Below are 20,795 nucleotides of genomic sequence, written 5' to 3' on the forward strand. Positions count from 1 at the left end.
GAGTCAAGCTCCTTTCCTGCTGTACTATCTCTCAACCCAAACTGCTGTTCTGAACAGCTTTTTAAAATTTTTGTTTGTTTGTTTGTTTGTTTGTTTTGGGGCCATCTGACTATGCTCAGGGTTTACTCCTGGATCAATCCTGGTGGGGATATTGGTGACCATATGAGGTGCGAGGAATTGAACCCAGGTCAGCAATATGCAAGACAAGCATCCTACCTATTTTAAGTTTGGTCCCTTGATCAGCTTTTTTTTTTTTGTTGTTGTTATTTTTTGGGGGGCCACACACAGCAGCGATCAGGGGTTACTTCGGGCTCTGCACAGAAATTGTTCTTGGCAGGCATGAGAAACCATATGGGATGCCGGGATTTGAACCACTGTTGGTCCTGGGTTGGCTGCTTGCAAGACAAATGTCCTTCCACTGTGCTATCTCTCTGGCCCCAAGATCAGCTTTTTCTTGACGTAATATTGTCTTACTATTCCTTTCCACAAACTTAATTGTGATGCTTCCCAGGACTCATGCCCCTTTATTTTTGGGTGCCACATCCAGTGGTGCTCAGGGCTTATTCCTGGCTCTGCACTCAGAAATCACTCCTGGCAGGTTGAGGGACCATATGGGTTGTTGGGGATTGAACCCAGGACTGTCATGGGTTATCCATGTGCAAGGCAAATACCCTACTGCTGTGCTATCACTCTAGCCTCTTATGTCCATTTTTTGTTGTGGTAGTCACAGATAGTTTGCTGCTGATGGGGGCGGGGGGTTTGCACACTTAGTTTTTTTCCTATTTTTTTTTTTTTTTTTTTTTTTGGTTTTTGGTTTTTGGGCCACACCCGGCAGTGCTCAGGGGTTACTCCTGGCTATCTGCTCAGAAATAGCTCCTGGCAGGCACGGGGGGACCACATGGGACACCAGGATTCGAACCAACCACCTTAGGTCCTGGATCGGCTGCTTGCAAGGAAAACACCACTGTGCTATCTCTCCGGGCCCTCCTTATTTTTAAATTTTTTTTATTTTTGATTTTTGGGTCACACCCAGCATCGCTCAAAGTTACTCCTGGCTCTACGCTCAGAAATCGCTCCTGGCAGGCTCGGGGGACCATATGGGATTCAAACCACCGACCTTCTGCATGAAAGGCAAACACCTTATCTCCATGCTATCTCTCTGGTCCCTGTTTTTTTGTTTTTGACTTTATGTGGTAGTGATTAGGGCTTACTTCTGGCTCTGTGCGCAGTCAGAGGTTACTAATAGTGGTATTTGAAACCATATGCCAGACAAGCATCTTAACACCTATACTCTCTCTCCAGTCCTACTTTTTTTTTTTGGGTTTTGGGTCACACCCGGCAGCGCTCAGAGGTTACTCCTGGCTCTAAGCTCAGAAATCGCCCCTGGCAGGCACAGGGACCATATGGGATGCCGGGATTCAAATCACCGTCCTTCTGCATGGAAGGCAAACGCCTTACCTTTATGCTATATCGCCGGCCCCACTCCATGCCCCATGCATTTGCCTTGCATGGAGAAGGACGCTGGTTCGAATCCTAGCATCTCATATGGTCCCCCAAATCTGCCAGGAGCAATTTCCGAGTGTAGAGCCAGGAGTAACCCCTGAGCACTGCTGGGTGTGACCCCCCCCCAGAAAAAAAAACCAACCAATCAAACAAACAAAAATACCATCTTTGGGCCGGAGAGATATCATTGAGGTAGGGCATTTGCCTTGCATGCTGAAGGACAGTGGTTCGAATTCCGGCATCCCATCATTGCATATGGTCCCCTGAACCTACCAGGAGTGATTTCTCAGTGTAGAGCCAGAAGTAACTACTGAGCGTAGCTGGGTGTGACCCAAAAACAACAACAACAAAATACCATCTTGGGCCAGAGAGATTGTACAACAATAGGCTCTTGCCTTGAATGTGCCAATCCAAGTTTGATTACTGGCATCCCATATGGTCCCTGAGCCTGCCAGGAGTAATTCCTGAACACAGAGCCAGAAGTCCTGAGTGCCACTGGAAGTGGCCCAAAACTTGACCCCCTCCAAAAAGAATATTACCATCATGACTCAACAGCAGAGTATATGCTTTATGAATGAGGCCCTAAGTTTGATCCCTCGCACTATAAAAACAAAATAAAATCTAATCAGTCTCCTCTTCAGAGTATAATTTCTTTTTGTTTGTTTGTTTTTGTTTTTATTTTTGCTCATACCCTGCAGTGTTCAGGGGTTACTCCTGTCTCTGTGCTCCTGGCTGGCTCAGGGGACTATATGGGGTGCCGGGATTCGAACCACTGTCCATCTTGGGTTGGCTGTGGGGCAAACTCCCTATCACTGTGCTATCTCTCTGGCCCCCAGAGTATTATTTCTTGCCCTTCTGTTAGTTTTCATTCATAAGATTCATATTTTTTAAATTCTTTTTTTTTTTTTTGGCATTTGGGCCACACCCGGCAGTGCTCAGGGATTACTCCTGGCTGTCTGCTCAGAAATAGCTTCTGGCAGGCATGGGGGACCATATGGGACACCGGGATTCGAACCAGCCACCTTTGGTCCTAGATCAGCTGCTTGCATGGCAAACGCCGCTGTGCTATCTCTCCGGGCCCTAAATTTATATTTTTTAAACAAATCTACATGATATATGTCAAATGGTTTTTATATCTTTAGCATATATAAATACTACCTAGGTAGTATTTAAGGTGATTTGTGACATTTTCATGGCTTTAGCAGATGAAATGTTATTCATAGGCACTGCTATCTTTTCTCTTCCTCTGGTCAATGTAATTTTTCTTTTCTTTTTTTAATGCAGGAAAATGACATTTTGAAACAATTGGACTGGCGGGCATCTAGAAATCAAAAGTTTGAGAAGAGATCAGGGGGCCCTTATATGTCTCCCCTGTCTCTAATGGTAAGTCTCTGAATATTGTTATAGGGTAATGGGTTATCAAATGACAAATCTGGATTTATGACCCTTTGAATTTTTTTAAGCTATGATTATGAGAAAAGAGGTTGCAGAAGAGGTATTTGAGCAAGGAAAGGGAAGGGACCAGTATGCTCAGATCCTTTAGTTTTAGAAGAAAATATTTGTTGTTAGATGCACACTGGAGTCCTCAGGGCTTATTCCAGGGAACATATATGGTACTGGAATCAAACGGGGTTAGTCTGATGCAGCACAGCATCTTAGACCTTGTATTATCTTTCTGGTCCTGCTCTAGCCTATTCAGTCCTATAGTTAGAATATTAATCCCATATTAAATATATGGTTTATATATATTTATTAGAACCTATGGACTATCTGGGACCAGAGAGATAGTACAGCATGTAAGGTGTTTGCCTCCTGTGTTTTTATTTCCCAGCTCCTCATTTGGTCTCCCAAGCCTGCCTAGAGTGATTTCTTGAGCACAGAGCCAGAAGTAAGCCCTGAGCACAACCAGATGTGGTTCTTCTCCACTCCTCCGTATTGGATAACTGGGTCCTACACTACTCAGTATTCATTCTCCACCCCAAGGAGTGATCTGGTGTTGGATTACTGGGTTCCTCTTTACTCAGTATTTGTTCTCCACCTTAGTGTGTGATCTGGTTCTTGCTAATAAAATGCCCAGGTTTCAGGAAGGCAGGGCATTCATTCTTCAGTCTTCCTCCACTAAGTTGCCTTCCTTCTTAGGAGTGGAAGGCTTGTGTGTTGGAATTCCTGTCTTGAGTGTTGGAATTCCTGAATCTGTTATTACCCCTTTTACTGTGTGGATTATTTCCTGCATCAACGTTTGCTTCCAGACCCGCCTCCAGGTTCTGGTTTTGGAACCTGAGGCTTCATTCACAGATGGCACATGGAACAGGGACTCAACTGACAATTGGTGAGATATTAATTTTGTGGTTTATTAAGTGGCATTCACCAGCCTGGGCTTTTAAGCTTGTGTCTATTTGGTTCAAAGTGGTAATAATGGCTTGGTTTTTGGTTGAAGGACCCTAGCTTTTCCTCATGTAAATTGCATTGGTGGTGGTTTTCCTTGTTTTGTTTTGTTTTGTTTTCAGTTCATATGTATTGTGAGATGCAAAAAATTGCATACTGAATACTCTAACCTCGCACTAAAAGTTTCTGAAGCACTTTCTAATGTTTCTAAAAGGACTGTTAAGCCAAAAATTATAAAGGCATTTTCAGTAATATCACATGGTCAAGCCAAAAGCCCTGAGATTGGTGTTTTGCCACCCCCTACTGATGCTAGGCCAGAAGAGTTTCTAGTTGTTTCAACCAATGAAATTGGCTTACAAAGTGAATCAAATGATATTAAAATGACCCAATCAGAAGATTTTCCACACCCCTCCCCACCAGAGCTCTTTAGAGAGTGGAATGGATCTGCATCCCCACAATGGCTAGTTCTTAGTGAAATTGGTACTAACACAGAATCAGAAACAAATTTTCCCCATCAGGAAATAATCAAACTTCAACTTATGAGAGTTTAAATATGGTTTATCTCGGTCGATTTAAGAAAGTGTACTTGGAGTATGGTCCTCTTTCTCCGTTTTGTGTTGAATTCTTTAGTACCTGGAGTTATGGTGGATGTTGGACCCACCAGGATTTTGGCACTGTAGCAAAATCTGTTTGAGCACTTCTCATTATTTACAGTGAAAAATGTGGTTGTCTGTAGGCTCTAAAAGTAAATTTAATAGCCTAGATCACTCTGGAAGGATGGTTGCAGGACTCATGTTGTCTTATGAGATTCTTTTTTTGCTATGTTTTGATTTTGGGTCACACCCACCAGTGCTCATGAGTTATTCTTGGATTTGCATTCAGAAATTGCTCCTGGCAGGCTCGGGGGACCATATCAGATGCTAGAGATTGAACCCGGGTCTGTCCTGGATTGTTCGCTTACAAGGCAATGCCCTATCACTGTGGTATCACTCCGGCTCTGTCTTATGAGATCATGATAGGAGAAGGGGAAATCCCAGAAGTAGTAAACAGATAAGACTGCCTGTTGCTGTTGTCAGACTTTTCAAGGAACTTGCTTTGAAGACTTGTGGAAAAATGACTCAGAAGCTGAGTATGAGGGTAGGCATACAAAGATTTTTCAGGAAGATACAGAGCCACAGGCAGATTTTTGACATAGGCGATTAAAAGGCAGATTGGAGATATGGAATTCAAAAACTCCTGATGAAAACCTTAGTTTTTGATAATGCCAATGAATATTGTCAGGTTATATTATGTCCAATTAGCAAGAAAGAGGATATCATGGGATTTCTACATACTTGTAGAAATGCTGGACTTTGGAGCTGGAGATATAGTACAGAGCCAGGAGCAACCCATAGGCGCCACCAGGTGTGGTCCAACACCCCCCTAAATACTGGAATTTACAATTATCTTCCTCCACACCTAGTTGGAACTTACAGTAACTTGCTCCCAGCTGTCACATCTTTATACATATGTTATTCAAATGCAAATTCCGGGAATCAGATCAGTGGCTTTCACCCAAGGAAGCTACCTAGAATTTGTCTGAGGTGTGATGGGGATTTCCATTTTTTTTTTTTTTGGGTCAAATCTGGCAGGGTTTAGGGGTTACTCCTGGTTCTGCACTCAGAAATTGCTCCTGGCAGGCTCTAGGGACCATATGGGATGCTGGAAATCAAACCGGAGTCCCTCCTGTTTTGGCTGCGTGCAAGTCAAATGCCCTACATTGCCCTACACTGCTATCACTCAGGCCCCAACAGGGGATTTCATTGGACGAGAGACTCTTTTATCTCCTTACCCAGCACCTGTAGGAGGGGTCTAAAACCAATCTTTTGAGTATAGGTCAGATGCTTTAAAAGTGGCAAAGTGGGGCATTTACAAAAACATTGCAGAACACAAACCCTTTTTGTACCAGCTCAAAGAAACACTCCCTGAGACCAAGATTTATATGTTTTGGGTCAGGGGCCATTCTCTGGCCCCTCAAAATCAGGGAACCTTTTCATCAAGAGGAGTTCAGCCTCCCAGTCCAGACCAAGAGAACACTGCAGCTTAGCTCATTAAAGCCTGCCACTTCAGAAAGCGTGGCCTTGATATCTTCTTCCCTGAAGATTTAACTATAATTCCAGCTAATGCCCTTACAAAATTAGATATGGCATAACAGGGCCAATGTTTCCAGGAACTTTAGAGATGATTTTAGGAAGAAGCAGTTTAATGCTTAAAGGAATCATTATTCAGCTGGCAATTTTAGATTCTGGCCATGTTGGAAAAATAATTGTTCTTGTTTTAAAAGTCCACAGATTGGACTTTTTTTTTTTTTTTTTTTTTTTTTTTTTTTTGGTTTTTGGGCCACACCAGGTAACGCTCAGGGGTTACTCCTGGCTATGCGCTCAGAAGTCGCTCCTGGCTTGGGGGACCATATGGGACGCCGGGGGATCGAACCGCGGTCCGTCTCCTAGGCTAGCGCAGGTAAGGCAGGCACCTTACCTCCAGCGCCACCGCCCGGCCCCACAGATTGGACTTTTAAAATAGGTGAAAACATAGCTCAAATTTTGTTACTTCCTTATGTTATACCTGGCATATCAAAGAGCATGGGAAGGGAGTTTCAGAAGTACAAATCCTGAGGCTTCTTCTAGTTCATTTATAGCTTTTACTGCTAAGCTTAAAGAGGAAAATTCAATGTTAACCCTTGAAATTCAGGGCATGAAGGAATGTTTGACTCTGGTGCTGAAGTATCTGTGATTTCATTGAGAAATTGGCTCCTGGGCCTGGAGAGATAGCACAGCAGCATTTGCCTTGCAAGCAGCTGATCCAGGACCAAAGGTGGTTGGTTTGAATCCTGGTGTCCCATATGGTCCCCCGTGCCTGCCAGGAGCTATTTCTGAGCAGACAGCCAGGAGTAACCTCTGAGCACCACCGGGTGTGGCCCAAAAACAAAAACAAAACAAAAAAAATTGGCTCCTAAATTGGGCCTTACAAGCAAGACATTCTTTTTTTTTTTTTTTTTTTTTTGGTTTTTGGGCCACACCCGTTTGACGCTCAGGGGTTACTCCTGGCTATGTGCTCAGAAATCGCCCCTGGCTTGGGGGGGACCATATGGGACGCCGGGGGATCGAACCGCGGTCCGTTCCTTGGTAGAGCTTACAAGGCAGACACCTTATCTCCAGCGCCACCTTCCCGGCTCCGCAAGACATTCTTGGGTTTTTTTTTTTTTTTTTTTGGTAGTTTTTGGGTCACACCCGGCAGTGCTCAGGGGTTACTCCTGGCTTCATGCTCAGAAATTGCTCCTGGCAGGCACGGGGGACCATATGGGACGCTGGGATTCGAACCGATGACCTCCTGCATGAAAGGCAAACGCCTTACCTCCATGCTATCTCTCCAGCCCCGCAAGACATTCTTAACAGCTTAGAAGGAATAGGACGGATCTTTCCTCCGTATTCTGTGCTAGGTATTTGAAATGCAGAAAACCAGAAATTTGAAAACCAGAAAATCAACAAGCTGTTTCTTTTTTGCTTGTTCGTTTTTTTTTTTTTTTTTTTTTTTCAGTCCACACCCAACTGTAGTCAGGAGTTATTCCTGGCTCTGCACTCAGAAATTGCTCCTGGCAGGCTCAGGGAACCATATGGGATGCCAGGAATAGAACCCAGTCTGTCCTGAGTCAGCTGTATACCAGGCAAATGCCCTACCACTGTCCCATTTATCTGGCCTCATCAGACTTTTTGCCATATATAGCACTGGTTTTATTGAAACTCTGGGGCATGATTTGCATAAGCAACGGAGGACAGAATATCATATCCCTCATCAAACCCCTTCTAGCACTTTAACTCAGAGGCTTCTCTTTTATTAATTGGGTCCACTGAGTTAAAGGGCCCAGAACCCATCCCAATCAAATGGAAATCCAATATTTCAATCTGGATTCCCGAGATTGCTGATATTTTTTTTTGTTTGTTTGGTTTTGTTTTTTTTGGGTCACACCCAGCGGTGCTGTCTGCTCAGAAATAACTCCTGGCAGGCATGGGGGACCATATGGGACACCGGGATTCGAACCAACCACCTTTGGTCCTGGATCGACTGCTTGCAAGGCAAACGCCGCTGTGCTATCTCTCTGGGCCCGATTGCTGATATTTGTAATAAAAAAATCAGGTAACTGGAGACTTACCTGATTTAAGAGCTGTAAATGCATTTATAATTTCATTTTTTCATTTTCTTGTTTTGTTTTTGTTTTTGGGCTACCCCCAGCAGCACTTAAAGGTTACTCCTGGCTCTGTGCTCAGAAATAGTTTCTGGCGGGCTTAGGGGATAACATGGGATGCTGGAAATTGAACCTGTGTTCATCCTGGGACAAATGCATGCAAGGCAAATGCCCTAGCACTATGCTATTTCTCCATCCTCATGGTGACCTTTTAATGTCCAGCCTTACTCTTTTTTTTTTGGGGGGGGGGGTCATACCCAGCAGCACTCAGGAGTTACTCCTGGCTCTGTCCTCAGAAGTCGCTCCTGGCAGGCATAGGGGACCATATGGGATGCCGGGATTCGAACTGGAGTCCGTTCTGTGTTGGCTGTGTGCAAGGCAAATGCCTTATTGTTGTGCTCCAGCCCCAATGTCCAGTCCAGTCTTAATCTTAGAGAATTACAGAGTGTTTATGAATTTGTTGTCAGCTGCTTGCAGGGTATTGGTTTAACATTAACAACATGAGCCGGAGAGATAGCATGGAAATAGGATGTTTATTTGTCTTGCATACAGAAGGACGGTGATTCAAATCTTGGCATCCAATATGGTCCCCAGAGCCTGCCAGGAGCGATTTCTGAGTGTAGAGCCAGGAGTAACCCCTGAGCGCTGCCGGGTGTGACCCCCACCCACCCAAAAATACCCACAAAATAATAGCAACAGAAAAAATCCAGAATTTGCCTCTATTTCAATATTTGGGCTTCATATTGGAGCATACTTCAGTGATCCCCAAAAGATTTTTTTATCTATCAAAGAAATCTAAGGACTTCTTTTTTTTTTTGGGTGGGGGGTCACACCTGGCAGCGCCCAGGGCTTACTCCTCGCTCTTTGCTCAGAAATCACCCCTGGCAGGCACAGGGGACCATATGGGATATGCCAGGATTTATACCACCGTCCTTCTGCATGAAAGCCAAACGCCTTACCTTCTTGCTATCTCTACGCCCCATAAGGACTTCTTTTGTTTTATTTATTTATTTTTTTTTTTGGTTTTTGGGTCACATCCAGTGACGCTCAGGATGAGACGCTCCTGGCTATGTGCTCAGAAATTGCTCCTGGCTTAGGAGATCACATGGGATGCGGGGGGATTGAACCTTGGTTCTTCCTAGGCTAGCGTGGGCAAGGTAGATGCCCTACCACTGGTGCCACCACTTCAGCCCTGAAATATAAGAACTTCTTAATGACTTTCATAAACTTTTAGGTGATATATAAATTGGATTCGTCCCTTCCTGGGATTTCAAACTCAGAACTCAGCAACTTATTTAGTACCTTGGAAGGAAATTCAGATTTAAATAACCCCAAGTGTTTAACAAAAAAGACCCAACAGGAATTGGATTTTTTTTCACAGCTGGCTCCTAAAGTCCTATCTTCCCATGTTCATACTTGGAGATAAGGTGTGGCTTTTAAATTTTGCAATCCCTCATACTCTTATTGGTGTTATTCCTGAGCTGTCTGGGCCTCTAGAATGGGTTTCTTTACACAACAAGCAACCTTGCATATTTGTGTCCTATTTGGAATGATCACTGGTCTTATCATCAAAGCAAGACTCAGAACAGTGTCCTTCTTAGGTTTTGATTATAAAATAATAGTGCTGCTGATTCCCAGAAAGGAAATAGAATGCATCTACTTCTCAGCGAGCCCCTTCAATGAGCATTATCTGATTTTTTCTGAAGAAGTGTTTTCTCATTATCCTGCTGGAAAGGCCTGGTAATTCTTCAAGAGGACATATTTTGGGGGCTGGAGAGAGAGCACAGCAGTAAGGCGTTTGCCTTAGACGCGAAAGGACAGTGGTTCGAATCCCGGCATCCCATATGGCACCCCCGTGCCTGCCAGGAGCGATTTCTGAGCATAGAGCCAGAAGTAACCCCTGAGCACTGACGGGGGTGACCCAAAAACCAAAAACCAAACCCCCCTCCAAAAAGGACATATTTTGTTATTTCCTCTATTATAAGTTCCACCCCTTGGGGCCAGAGAGATAGCACAGCCGTAAGGCATTTGCCTTGCATATGGCCAAACCGGAATGGACCTAGGATCGATTCCAAGCATTCCGTATGGTCCTTTGAGCCTGTCAGGAGTGATTTCTTTTTTTTTTTTTTTTTTTTGGTTTTTTGGGCCACACCCGTTTGACGCTCAGGGGTTACTCCTGGCTATGTGCTCAGAAATCGCCCCTGGCTTGGGGGGACCATATGGGACGCCGGGGGATCGAACCGCGGTCCGTTCCTTGGTAGAGCTTACAAGGCAGACACCTTATCTCTAGCGCCACCTTCCCGGCCCCAGGAGTGATTTCTGAGTGCAGAGCCAGAAGTAACCCCTGAGCACTACTGGATGAGGCCCTAAAACAAAACAAAAGTTCCTCCCCTTTACCTGACACCCCCCTGTTTTACATTGATGGGTCATCAGGAAAGGATGGTATCAATGGCCTTTCTCTGACCACAATAGTGCATACTAATTATAAATCAGCAAGTGGAACTTGCTAATTAAATCACTTATTATCATACGTTTCAGAGCTTTGCAACATAGTAAGTTGGGAATAGGATTGCTCTCAGGCATAGTAACCACATCTTTCAATGCTCATAACCAAATTATTTAAAATTTGCCTCAGCAATTACAAGCCCTTCTGCAAAAACGTTCTGAGTCAATATTTATTTCACATAAGAGTCCACTCTGGCTTCCTAGGACTGATGGCTCTTGGGCAGTGAGGGCTAACCTTTTTGATCCTGAGTGCCCAAACTGCCGCACAAAACCAAATAATTTCCTCAAGAATGCCAGCACGTCAGTTAAACCATAATAACAAGATTTTAGTATTTAAAAACTATATGGCACGTGCGCATATCTTATTGCCGACCTTTCCATGTGCCAGGTGCAAGGCCTTCGCATGCCACTTGGTGTGACCCAAAAACCAAAAAAAAAATAGACACTACACATTCTAATAATGAGCACTATAGTGAGAGTACGCATCTTGCAATTGTTTTCCTATTGTTAAAATCATTAAAACACTATTATAGACATGTCTAAAGAGCATTCAGCTAGACATCTGCTAATTTAAACAACTATCCATTGCAGCAGGTCTTTGAAGTATAAAAAATGAACATAAGCTGCTGAATATTTTACAGATGAGTTGAAGATTTCTGAAACTTCTTGATCATCAAAAAAAATTTTTTTTTGGTTTTTGGACCACACCCAGCGATGCTCAGGGGTTACTCCTGACTGTCTGCTCAGAAATAGCTCCTGGCAGGCACGGGGGACCATATGGGACACTGGGATTCGAACCAACCACCTTTGGTCCTGGATCGGCTGCTTGCAAGGCAAACGCCTCTGCACTATCTCTCCAGGCCCTTGATCATCAAATTTAAGCCAACATTGTGTTTTTTGGTTTTTGGGCCACACCCGGCATTGCTCAGGGGTTACTCCTGGCTGTCTGCTCAGAAATAGCTCCTGGCAGGCACAGGGGACCATATGGGACACCGGGATATGAACCAACCACCTTTGGTCTTGGATCGGCTGCTTGCAAGGCAAACGCCACTGTGCTATCTCTCCGGGCCCGCCAACATTGTTTTAATGTATTTTTTTTTTTTTTTTTTTTTTGGTTTTTCGGGCCACACCCGTTAGATGCTCAGGGGTTACTCCTGGCTACGCGCTCAGAAATTGCCCCTGGCTTGGGGGGACCATATGGGACACCGGGGGATCGAACCGTGGTCCTTTCCTTGGCTAGCGCTTGTAAGGCAGACACCTTACCTCTAGCGCCACCTCGCCGGCCCCGTTTTAATGTATTTTTACAACAGGCTGTGAAACGGCCCTTTTTTATTTCACCATAATGGATCAAAACAGAATAAAGTGTATTCTTCATGGTTGTTCTTAGAGTCCATAATGTACTGTGATAAGTCAAGATTTTCTAAAGGAAAGCCTATGTAGGTCTGTAGTTTTTTCAAATGTATTAAGAATATAGGTTGTATGGGCCGAAGAGATAGCATAGAGGTAGTGTGTTTGCCTTGCATGTAGAAGGACAGTGGTTCGATTCCCAGCATCCCATATGGTCCCTCAAGCATGCCAGGAGCGATTTCTGAGCCTAGAGCCAGGAGTAACCCCTAGTGCTGCTGGACGTGACCCAAAAACAAAACAAAACAAACAAACAAAAAAGGAATACAGGTTGTAATTTCCAAATTTATGTCCTTTTCAAGGAATCCTGCTGTGTCACAGTGACTGCAATAAACCCTATTATTATTTCTCAGTTCTTTAAAAAACACTTTAAGCCTTAAAATTTAAGGCAACCTTGCAACATGCATTTATCTGCAGTTGTCAAAGGAAAGGATAAATGAGTAAAGATCTCCAATGTTTGAGATTCTTGCTAGCAAATGAAGCATTGAATTGTGGATTTAAGCTGGCCTTGAAAAGTGTAGCAATAATAGACTCATTAAATTGCTTTTGTCCCTACCAAGCTTGTTTTATGGCTTTTTTTATTTTCCCCCCGTTTTATGGCTTTTGAGTCAAAAAGATGATCACTATTTTTCTCAATATGCCTAATCTACTTATCTATTAACTAACTGCCTTAGCATATACTTGTCCCAGAATGGGCTAACATGCTAACCTAACTATGGCTTGGAAATCAGCAATAACTTGCTTTGAAGGCAGATTTTCCTGCCTTGCCATATAACGGAAAGATTCAATCAGGAGACATGTCAGGACATTCTGTCTTCAACATAGGATGTGTGCTAACACTAATATCTTCATTTACTGAAATCTAACAGTGAAAACTGAGATTGAGGAGAACCTTTCCTAGGGACTTGAAGAAAGACTTTTGATTTAGACATATTAGTGTGACTGGAGCCATTAGTTGACTTTATGGAAAGATGCTTTGTGGCCTGTTTTTAGGCCAAAAGTTTTTTTTTTCTGCTATTTTTCCAGCTTTTGCTGCATCTATGCAAAATATTCTCAACCCCTTTATCTTTTAGTTAGAGACATCTGACCTTTTCTTAGAACCTTGGGATGTGAATTATTTGTTGGTGTTGTTGTTTTTTTGGGGGGCCACACCTGGTGGCGCTCAGGGGTTACTCCTGGCTATCTGCTCAGAAAATGCTTCAGGCAGGCACGGGGGGCCATATGGGATGCCAGGATTCAAACCACCTTTGGTCCTGGGTTGGCCACTTGCAAGGCAAATGCCTTACTGCTGTGCTATCTCTCCAATCCCAATTATTTTGTTTTTCTATAAAGTCATTTAGTGGGAGATATTGGATTACTGGGTTTCTCCCTACTCTGTATTCATTCTCCACCCTAGGGTGTGGTCTGGTTCTTGCTAATAAAATGCCTGGGTTTCTTGAAGACAGGGCATTCATTCTTCGATCTTCCTCCACTAAGTTGCCTTCCTTCTTAGGAGTGTTGGAATTCCTGAACCTGTTCTTACCTGCTTTCACTGTGTGGATTATTTCCTGCTTTGGCATTTGCTTCCAGACCCGCCTCTCTCCAGGTCCTAATTTTGGAGCCCAAGGTTTCATTCACTTCCCCGAAAAAGACCATATGAATCATCATTGTAGTTTCATGATTGTTACTCTTTTTTTTCCTTTTTCTTTTGTTTTTTGGGTCACACCCGGCAGCGCTCAGGGGTTACTCCTGGCTCTACGCTTAGAAATTGCCTGGGGGACCATGTGGGATGGTGGGGGATTGAACCGTGGTCGTCCTAGGCTAGCGTTGGCAAGGCAGATGCCTTACCGCTCTGCACCACTGCTCCAGTCCCTCATGATTATTATTCTTTAATGTATAAAAGATTCTAATTTTCATTTTATCTTTTCTTCTGTTTCCTCTGTTTTGTTTTATTTTGGTTTGTTTTTTAGGCCATACCTGGTGATTCTCAGGGGTTACACCTGTCTATGCACTCAGAAATCACTCCTGGCTCAGGGGAATTTGGGACACCAGGGACTGAACCCACATCTTTCTGGGTCGGCCATGTGCAAGGCACCACTGTACTATCGTTCTGGCCTCTGGTCTTTTATTTCTATTTTTGTTTTCTTGAGCCACACTGGCAGTGCTTAGCAGTGACAGGATCAAACCTGTGTCTGCTGTGTGCAAGGCAAGTACCTTATTGGTTTTATTATCTCTCTGGCCAGTGATTTTTTTTTTAAACCAGGACCTCCTTAATGGTGCTTAAGGGACTTAGGGTACACTCCTGCTACTCCAGTGTAAGGACCTGATGGCTCAGTGCTCGGGCCAGTGTTCAGAGGACTTTGCTATTTGAGGATCAAATTTAGGATTTCAAGTATGCAAGCATGTGCTCCACCTCTTAAACTACCCTCTGGACTCTGTTCCTTATGCTTTTGTAACATATTTAAGGATAATTTCCATATCCAATCTCAACTTTTCCCTATGTTTTTTTTTTAAGTTTTATTTACATTTAGATCTTAGATTTATTTTTAGATGATTTTTGTATATAATGTAAAGTTCTTGGATAGAATTTAACATTATCAATGTACTTGGTAGAACAATGAAATCTTGGTGGAGAGTGAAATGAAATATCTGGAGAGTCCCATAGCAGTTTCAGAATCGAATAAAAATCCAATACTCAGAGAAGACCTGGCAGAGGAGATTTCAGGTGAATTGATGGAGTTTTCCCTTGAAGATCAAGATGAGACCAAGGTAAGTGCTCTTTAGTGGTATATCTTGTTGATATTTTAAAATTCCTGCAAGCATTTCTCTCTCTCTTTTTATTTTTCAATACTAGCAGTATTAAGGGCTATGCCCACCTCAGTGCTCAAGGGTTGCTCTCACTGGTACTTGGGAGACTCTGCAATGTTGGGGAATTAAATCTATGAGCCTGTGAATCTTAGGCCCTTTAAATCATCTTTCTAGCTCCTATTCCTGCATTCTTAGATTATGTTGCTTGTCTGACAGGTAGTAGCCACTGTATAAGTGGTGAGTCTAGATATCAAGAAGGCATAATTGAAGTTGGAGGATGGCAACAACCACTGGATTTGAGACCTAACACTGCATGGTCTGCCCCCCAAACACATTTAGTTCAAACTTTGGTGTTCTCTGGAGCTGGAGTGATAGTACCGCAGAGAGAATGTTTTCCCTGTATGCAGCCAACACTAGTTTGATACCAGTACCCCAATATAGACCCCTGTACCTGCTAGAAGAATCCTTGATCACAGAGCTAGGAGTAATTCCAGAGCATTGCTGGGTATGGGCATCCCTCCCCCCGCAAAAAAAAAAAAAAAAACAAAAAAAAACAGAAAAACTTTGAATCTCCCTAGCACAGGCAAGGGAGATAAAAAGGAAGGGATGAAAGATAAGATAGTACAGGAGAGAGGCATTGGATATGCATGTGGTTGTGGCTGCAGCAGCAGCATCTTTGGCTCAAATCCAGGGGGTACCACCCACATATGGCCCCCTGAGCACTACAAATTATAGCCTCAATCTCTTCCCTGACAGACAAAGCTTGATTCTGGACACAGCTGGGACTCAGTATATGAGATCCTGGGTTCAATTCTTGGTCCACAAAATATAGGGAAGATACTGTGTCTTCTGTCTCAGAGCTGCCTGACTGATAGGACTTTGTGGGACTTTCTTACTGCAGCTGATCAGGATGAGTTACTCAGTTTGTGAACCACTATTGGTGTAATTGAATGCAAGTGATGCCTACAGAATAATAGCAATGGATGGGCTAGAGCATGATTTTTCAGTTACTTTACAATATGTTCATTAGAGAAATTTGTGAAGCCCATAAAAGTCGGAAGTCATTTTATATGCTGGTATACGGCATGCTGAAACTTATTCCAGCTTTGGTGATGAGTGATCTGCCCCCCTCTTACTTTTAAGAAGTAACTTACTTTTTTTTTTGTTTTGTTTTGTTTTTGTTTTTTTCGGCCACACCCGTTTGATGCTCAGGGGTTACTCCTTGTTAAGCGCTCAGAAATTGCCCCTGGCTTGGGGGGACCATATGGGACGCCAGGGGATCGAACTGCGGTCCTTCCTTGGCTAGCGCTTGCAAGGCAGACACCTTACCTCTAGCGCCACCTCACCAGCCCCAGAAGTAACTTACTTTTAAGACTTTTAGGAAGTTTTTCAGGGGCTGAAGGGTCATCTTATACACCGGAAAATATGGTACTAATAACTCAAAGATAGTTTCTGATACATTAAACATTTCTTGTTTTGTTGTTATTGTTACTTTTTTTCTGGGGGGCACACCAGGCAGTGCTCAGGGGTTATTTCTGGATTTCTGGCACTACACTCAGGAATCACTCCTGATGAGCTCTGTGGATCATATGGGAGGCTGGGTATTGAATATGTTGATCATGTGCAAAGCTAACTCTCTCCCCACTGTTCTATCATGCTAGATGGCATTTAGCATTACTGGATCAACTTTATTTCTTTGAAATAGTACAGGAGGGCTGGAGTGGTAGCACAGTGATAGGGAGTTTGCCTTGCACGCGGCTAACCCAGGATGGACATGGATTCAATCCCTGGTATCCCATATGGTTCTCCGATTCAGAAGTGATTTCTGACCGCAGAGCCAAGAGTAACCCCTGAGCTTCACCAGGTGTGGCCCCAAAAACAAACAAACAAAACATGAAATAGTACAGGTAGGACTGTATGGTTTTCTGGGGGTTTTAACAATTCTCAGTGCTCAGAAACTACTCAGGATTTAGTGCTTAGGGGCATCATGTGGTGCCTGGAATTGAACCTAGCACTCTTGCAGTCCAGCTCTTTTGTTTGTTTGTTTGTTTTGTTTTTGTTTTTGTTTTTGGGTCACACCTGGCAGGGGCTACTCCCGGCTCTAAGCTCAGAAATTGCTCCTGACAGGCTTGGGGGACCATCTGGGATGCCAGGATTTGAACCACTGTCCTTCTGCATGCAAGGCAAATGCTCTACCTCCATGCTATCTCTCCGGCCCCCTGTAGTCCAGCTCTTTAAGCCATCTGTGTGGCCCAGAAACTTGCTTATTAAAAGTAATTTTGTTAGGGAATTCATATTATGGAGTTAAAATGCTTAGATTCTAGTTTTCACCATCTTATTTAATATTATTACTATCAGAGAGACAATGAACTGTGCTATAGCTTTCTCTCACTTCAAGAAAGTGGAGAGCGGGGCTGGAGAGATAGCATGGAGATAGAGCATTTGCCTTGCATGCAGAAGGACAGTGGTTCGAATCCTAGCATCCTGAATCCCAGCATCCCATATGGTCCCCCGAGCCTGCCAGGAGCGATTTCTGAGCACAGAGCCAGGAATAACCCCTGAGCGCTGCCGCTGCTGGGTGTGACCCAAAACAAACAAAAAAAGTAGAGAGCAAGGGCCAGAGAAATAGCATGGAGGTAGGGTGTTTGCCTTGCATACAGAAGGTTGGTAGTTCAAATCCCAGCATTCCATATGGTCCCCTAAGCCTGCCAGGAGCAATTTCTGAGCATAGAGCCAGGAGTAACCCCTGAGTGCTACTGGGTGTGACCCAAAAACTTAAAAAAAGAAAAAGAAAGAAAGTGAAGAGCAGAGGCCAGAGAGGTAGTACAAAGTTAAGGTACCTGCTAGGTTTGATTCCCAGCACTGCATCATCCACTCAGCACAGAGCCAGGAGATAGCCCTGAGCATGACAGCATATGGCCCAAACAAAGAAAATATGGAGGGACTGGAGTGATGGGACATTGGGTAGGACACTTGCCTTGCTTGTAGGTGACCCAGCTTCAATATCTTGGGGGTTACTCCTGGCTCTGTACTCAGAAATTACTTCTGGCAGGCTTGGTGACCATATGGGACATCGAGCATGGTAACTGGGCCAGGTGCGTGCAAGGCAAACACCCTATCCACTGTTCTATTGCTCTGGCCCCTGTCTTCAAGTTTAAGGCAAAAAAGAGCTTGTGAGGGAGTGATAGTCACTAGAATCCTTGTAGATCAAGGAGTATAAGCAGAAATAGAAAGCAAAGATTTAGGACACAAATAGAGGGGTCAAGTTGTGTGTGTGAGTGTGTGTGTGTTTTGTTTTGTTTTATTTGGAGCCACACCTGGCAGTGCTCAGGAATCACTCCTGGTGGTGCTTGGAAGATCATATGGGATGCTGACGATCAAACCTGGATTGGCCACTTGTAAAACAAGAGCCTTATCCACTATACATTTATATTTATTTATTTATTTATTTATTTATTTATTTATTTATTTATTTATTTATTTAGGTTTTTGGGTCACACCCGGCAGTGCTCAGGGTTTACTCCTGGCTCCATGCTCAAAAATCACTCCTGGCAGGCTCAGGGGACCATATGCGACACCAGAATTCGAACCAATGACCTTCTGCATGAAAGGCAAACGCCTTACCTCCATGCTATCTCTCTGGCCCCATATATTTATTTATTTTAATTTTTTTAAATTTTTAATTATGTGAACAATGATGCAAAGAAAGAGGACAAGGTAAAGTTACAGTGGAAGGACAATCACCCAAAAACAGAGTTCTCAGAAGAAATCCCCCTGCTGACACCCCAATTTTGAACTTACAATCAAAGAACATCAAGAAAATTAGAACAGAACCCATGTACAATTACCTTGTCCCTCAAGACCCCAGATTGTAGCACATCATAACATTTCTAGTGGTACACAAAGCAATCCAAAGCCATAAAATTTATGCAACTCCTTAAACTTGAAGGCATAGTAGTTTTTTACATTTCCATGCACATACATATTAGTCTAAGTTAACCTCAAAAGTGTAAGTGGTTTTTTTTTTTTTATTTTTTTAAGGTTTAGAGTCAAAGGAGCACAGCAAAAATAGCATTAGAGTGGCAATCATCACTTGCACAGGCCCACCAAAGTATGGGGGACATGGAAAGGAAAAGCCTTGGCCCAAATACTTTTTATATAAAGTATAAGATCAGGGTCCAGCTTAATTCCTTTGTAGTTTTCCCAGTAACATTTGTCTTTTCCTCGTTGAATGGTTTTGGTATACTTGTGAGAATTATTTAATCGATTTTTGAGGAGCTGGCCACACGTGATAGTGCTCAATAGTTACTCTTGGATCTGCTTTCATAAATCACTCCTTGTGGGTGCAGGCAGGGGTCTCAAACTCATGGCCCGTGTGCCGCAAACGGCCCTCCACACATTTTGTGGCCCTGCCCTAGAGGAATTTTTTTTTGTTTTGTTATGTTTTAGTTGTTTGGGTCACACCCCCCCAATGTTCAAGGCTTACTTCTGACTTTGCACTGAAGGATCACCCCGACTTTGCCTCCTGCTACCCCCAGGTAAATTGAGTTTGAGACCCCTGGATGGGATATCAGGATTGATCCTGGGTCAGTCAGCCATGTGCTGGGCAAATGCCCTCCCTATCTGCTGCGTTATTACTCTGGCTCCAATTTATTATTATTATTATTATTATTATTATTATTATTATTATTATTATTATTTTATTTATTTATTTTGGTTTTTGGGCCACATCCGGTATCGCTCAGGGGTTAGTCCTGGCTATGCGCTCAGAAGTTGCTCCTGGCTTGGGGACCATATGGGACGCTGGGGGAACCGCAGTCCGTCCAAGGCTAGCACAGGCAAGGCAGGCACCTTATCTCTAGCGCCACCGCCCGGCCCCCCAATTTATTTTTTTATGTGAAGTTTTATTTAAAAATCCTCTCTCAAGTCTGGAGAGATAGCATGGAGGTAAGGTGTTTGCCTCACATGCAGAAGGACGAATCCCGGCGTCCCATATGATCCCCTGAGCCTGCCAGGAGCGATTTCCAAGCGTAGAGCCAGGAGTAACCCCTGAGTGCTGCCGGGTGTGACCCAAAAACCAAAAAAGAAAAAAAAAAACTCTCATACTCTGGCTATTTATTTATTTATTTTTGGTTTTTGGGCCACACCCGGCGGTGCTCAGGGGTTACTCCTGGCTGTCTGCTCAGAAACAGCTCCTGGCAGGCACGGGGGACCATATGGGACACCGGGGTTCGAACCAATCACCTTAGGTCCTGGATCGGCTGCTTGCAAGGCAAACACCGCTGTGCTATCTCTCCGGGCCCACTCTGGCTATTTTTTTGATACCCCTCAGTATCCAGAATGCCCAATGCTCAAGAGTGATTCCAAAACCACTCCCTGGTAGTGCTTGGAGGACTATATGTAGTGAAGAGGCTTGATTGGGATTAGCTCCATGCAAGACAAGAGCCTTGATCTCTTTGACCCCATGGAACAAACAATTTTGAGGATTTGCTGGCCATGAAGAATTGTTTTGTGGAAAAACAGCAAGTTAGGGATGGTTGCTGGGCATTCTGGAGAAAAAAAAGTAAAGGGGTCAGGAAGATAGTACAAGAAGATAGTAAACCCAACATTGGTTCCATCCCTTGCACCACAAATCCCCCAAGCATCACCAAAAGTGGCCCTGGTGACTTCATCCCCCCTCCCCCACCCCTCCCCAGCTCTGGTGACTTCTTTTTTTTTTTTTTTTTTTTTTTGGTTTTTGGGTCACACCCGGCAGTGCTCAGGGGTTATTCCTGGCTCCAGGCTCAGAAATTGCTCCTGGCAGGCACGGGAGACCATATGGGACGCCGGGATTCGAACCGATGACCTCCTGCATGAAAGGCAAATGCCTTACCTCCATGCTATCTCTCCGGCCCCATCTAAGCACTGCCCACCACTGAGTGGTAACAGCCATAACAACAAAAGGCCTGGACAGAATACTAGGAACATGGTGCTCAGGATGACATGATGA

General features: G+C 43.8%; 1 protein-coding gene across 3 annotated transcripts in view; it reads left to right on the forward strand.

The window, feature by feature from the left end:
• The window catches only part of CDC25C (cell division cycle 25C), a 36,361-nt gene that overhangs the window by 7,089 nt on the left and 8,477 nt on the right, over positions 1 to 20,795 (forward strand). For 2 of the 3 annotated variants that reach the window (XM_049786014.1, XM_049786012.1), the window contains exons 6-7: positions 2,788 to 2,886; positions 14,612 to 14,767. In XM_049786014.1, the coding sequence (XP_049641971.1) occupies positions 2,788 to 2,886; positions 14,612 to 14,767 (255 nt within the window). The remainder of the gene's footprint in view (positions 1 to 2,787; positions 2,887 to 14,611; positions 14,768 to 20,795) is intronic. The other variant, XM_049786013.1, reaches the window with a different exon arrangement.

The sequence above is a fragment of the Suncus etruscus genome, chromosome 14 (assembly GCF_024139225.1).
Source record: "Suncus etruscus isolate mSunEtr1 chromosome 14, mSunEtr1.pri.cur, whole genome shotgun sequence".
NCBI lineage: Eukaryota > Metazoa > Chordata > Mammalia > Eulipotyphla > Soricidae > Suncus > Suncus etruscus.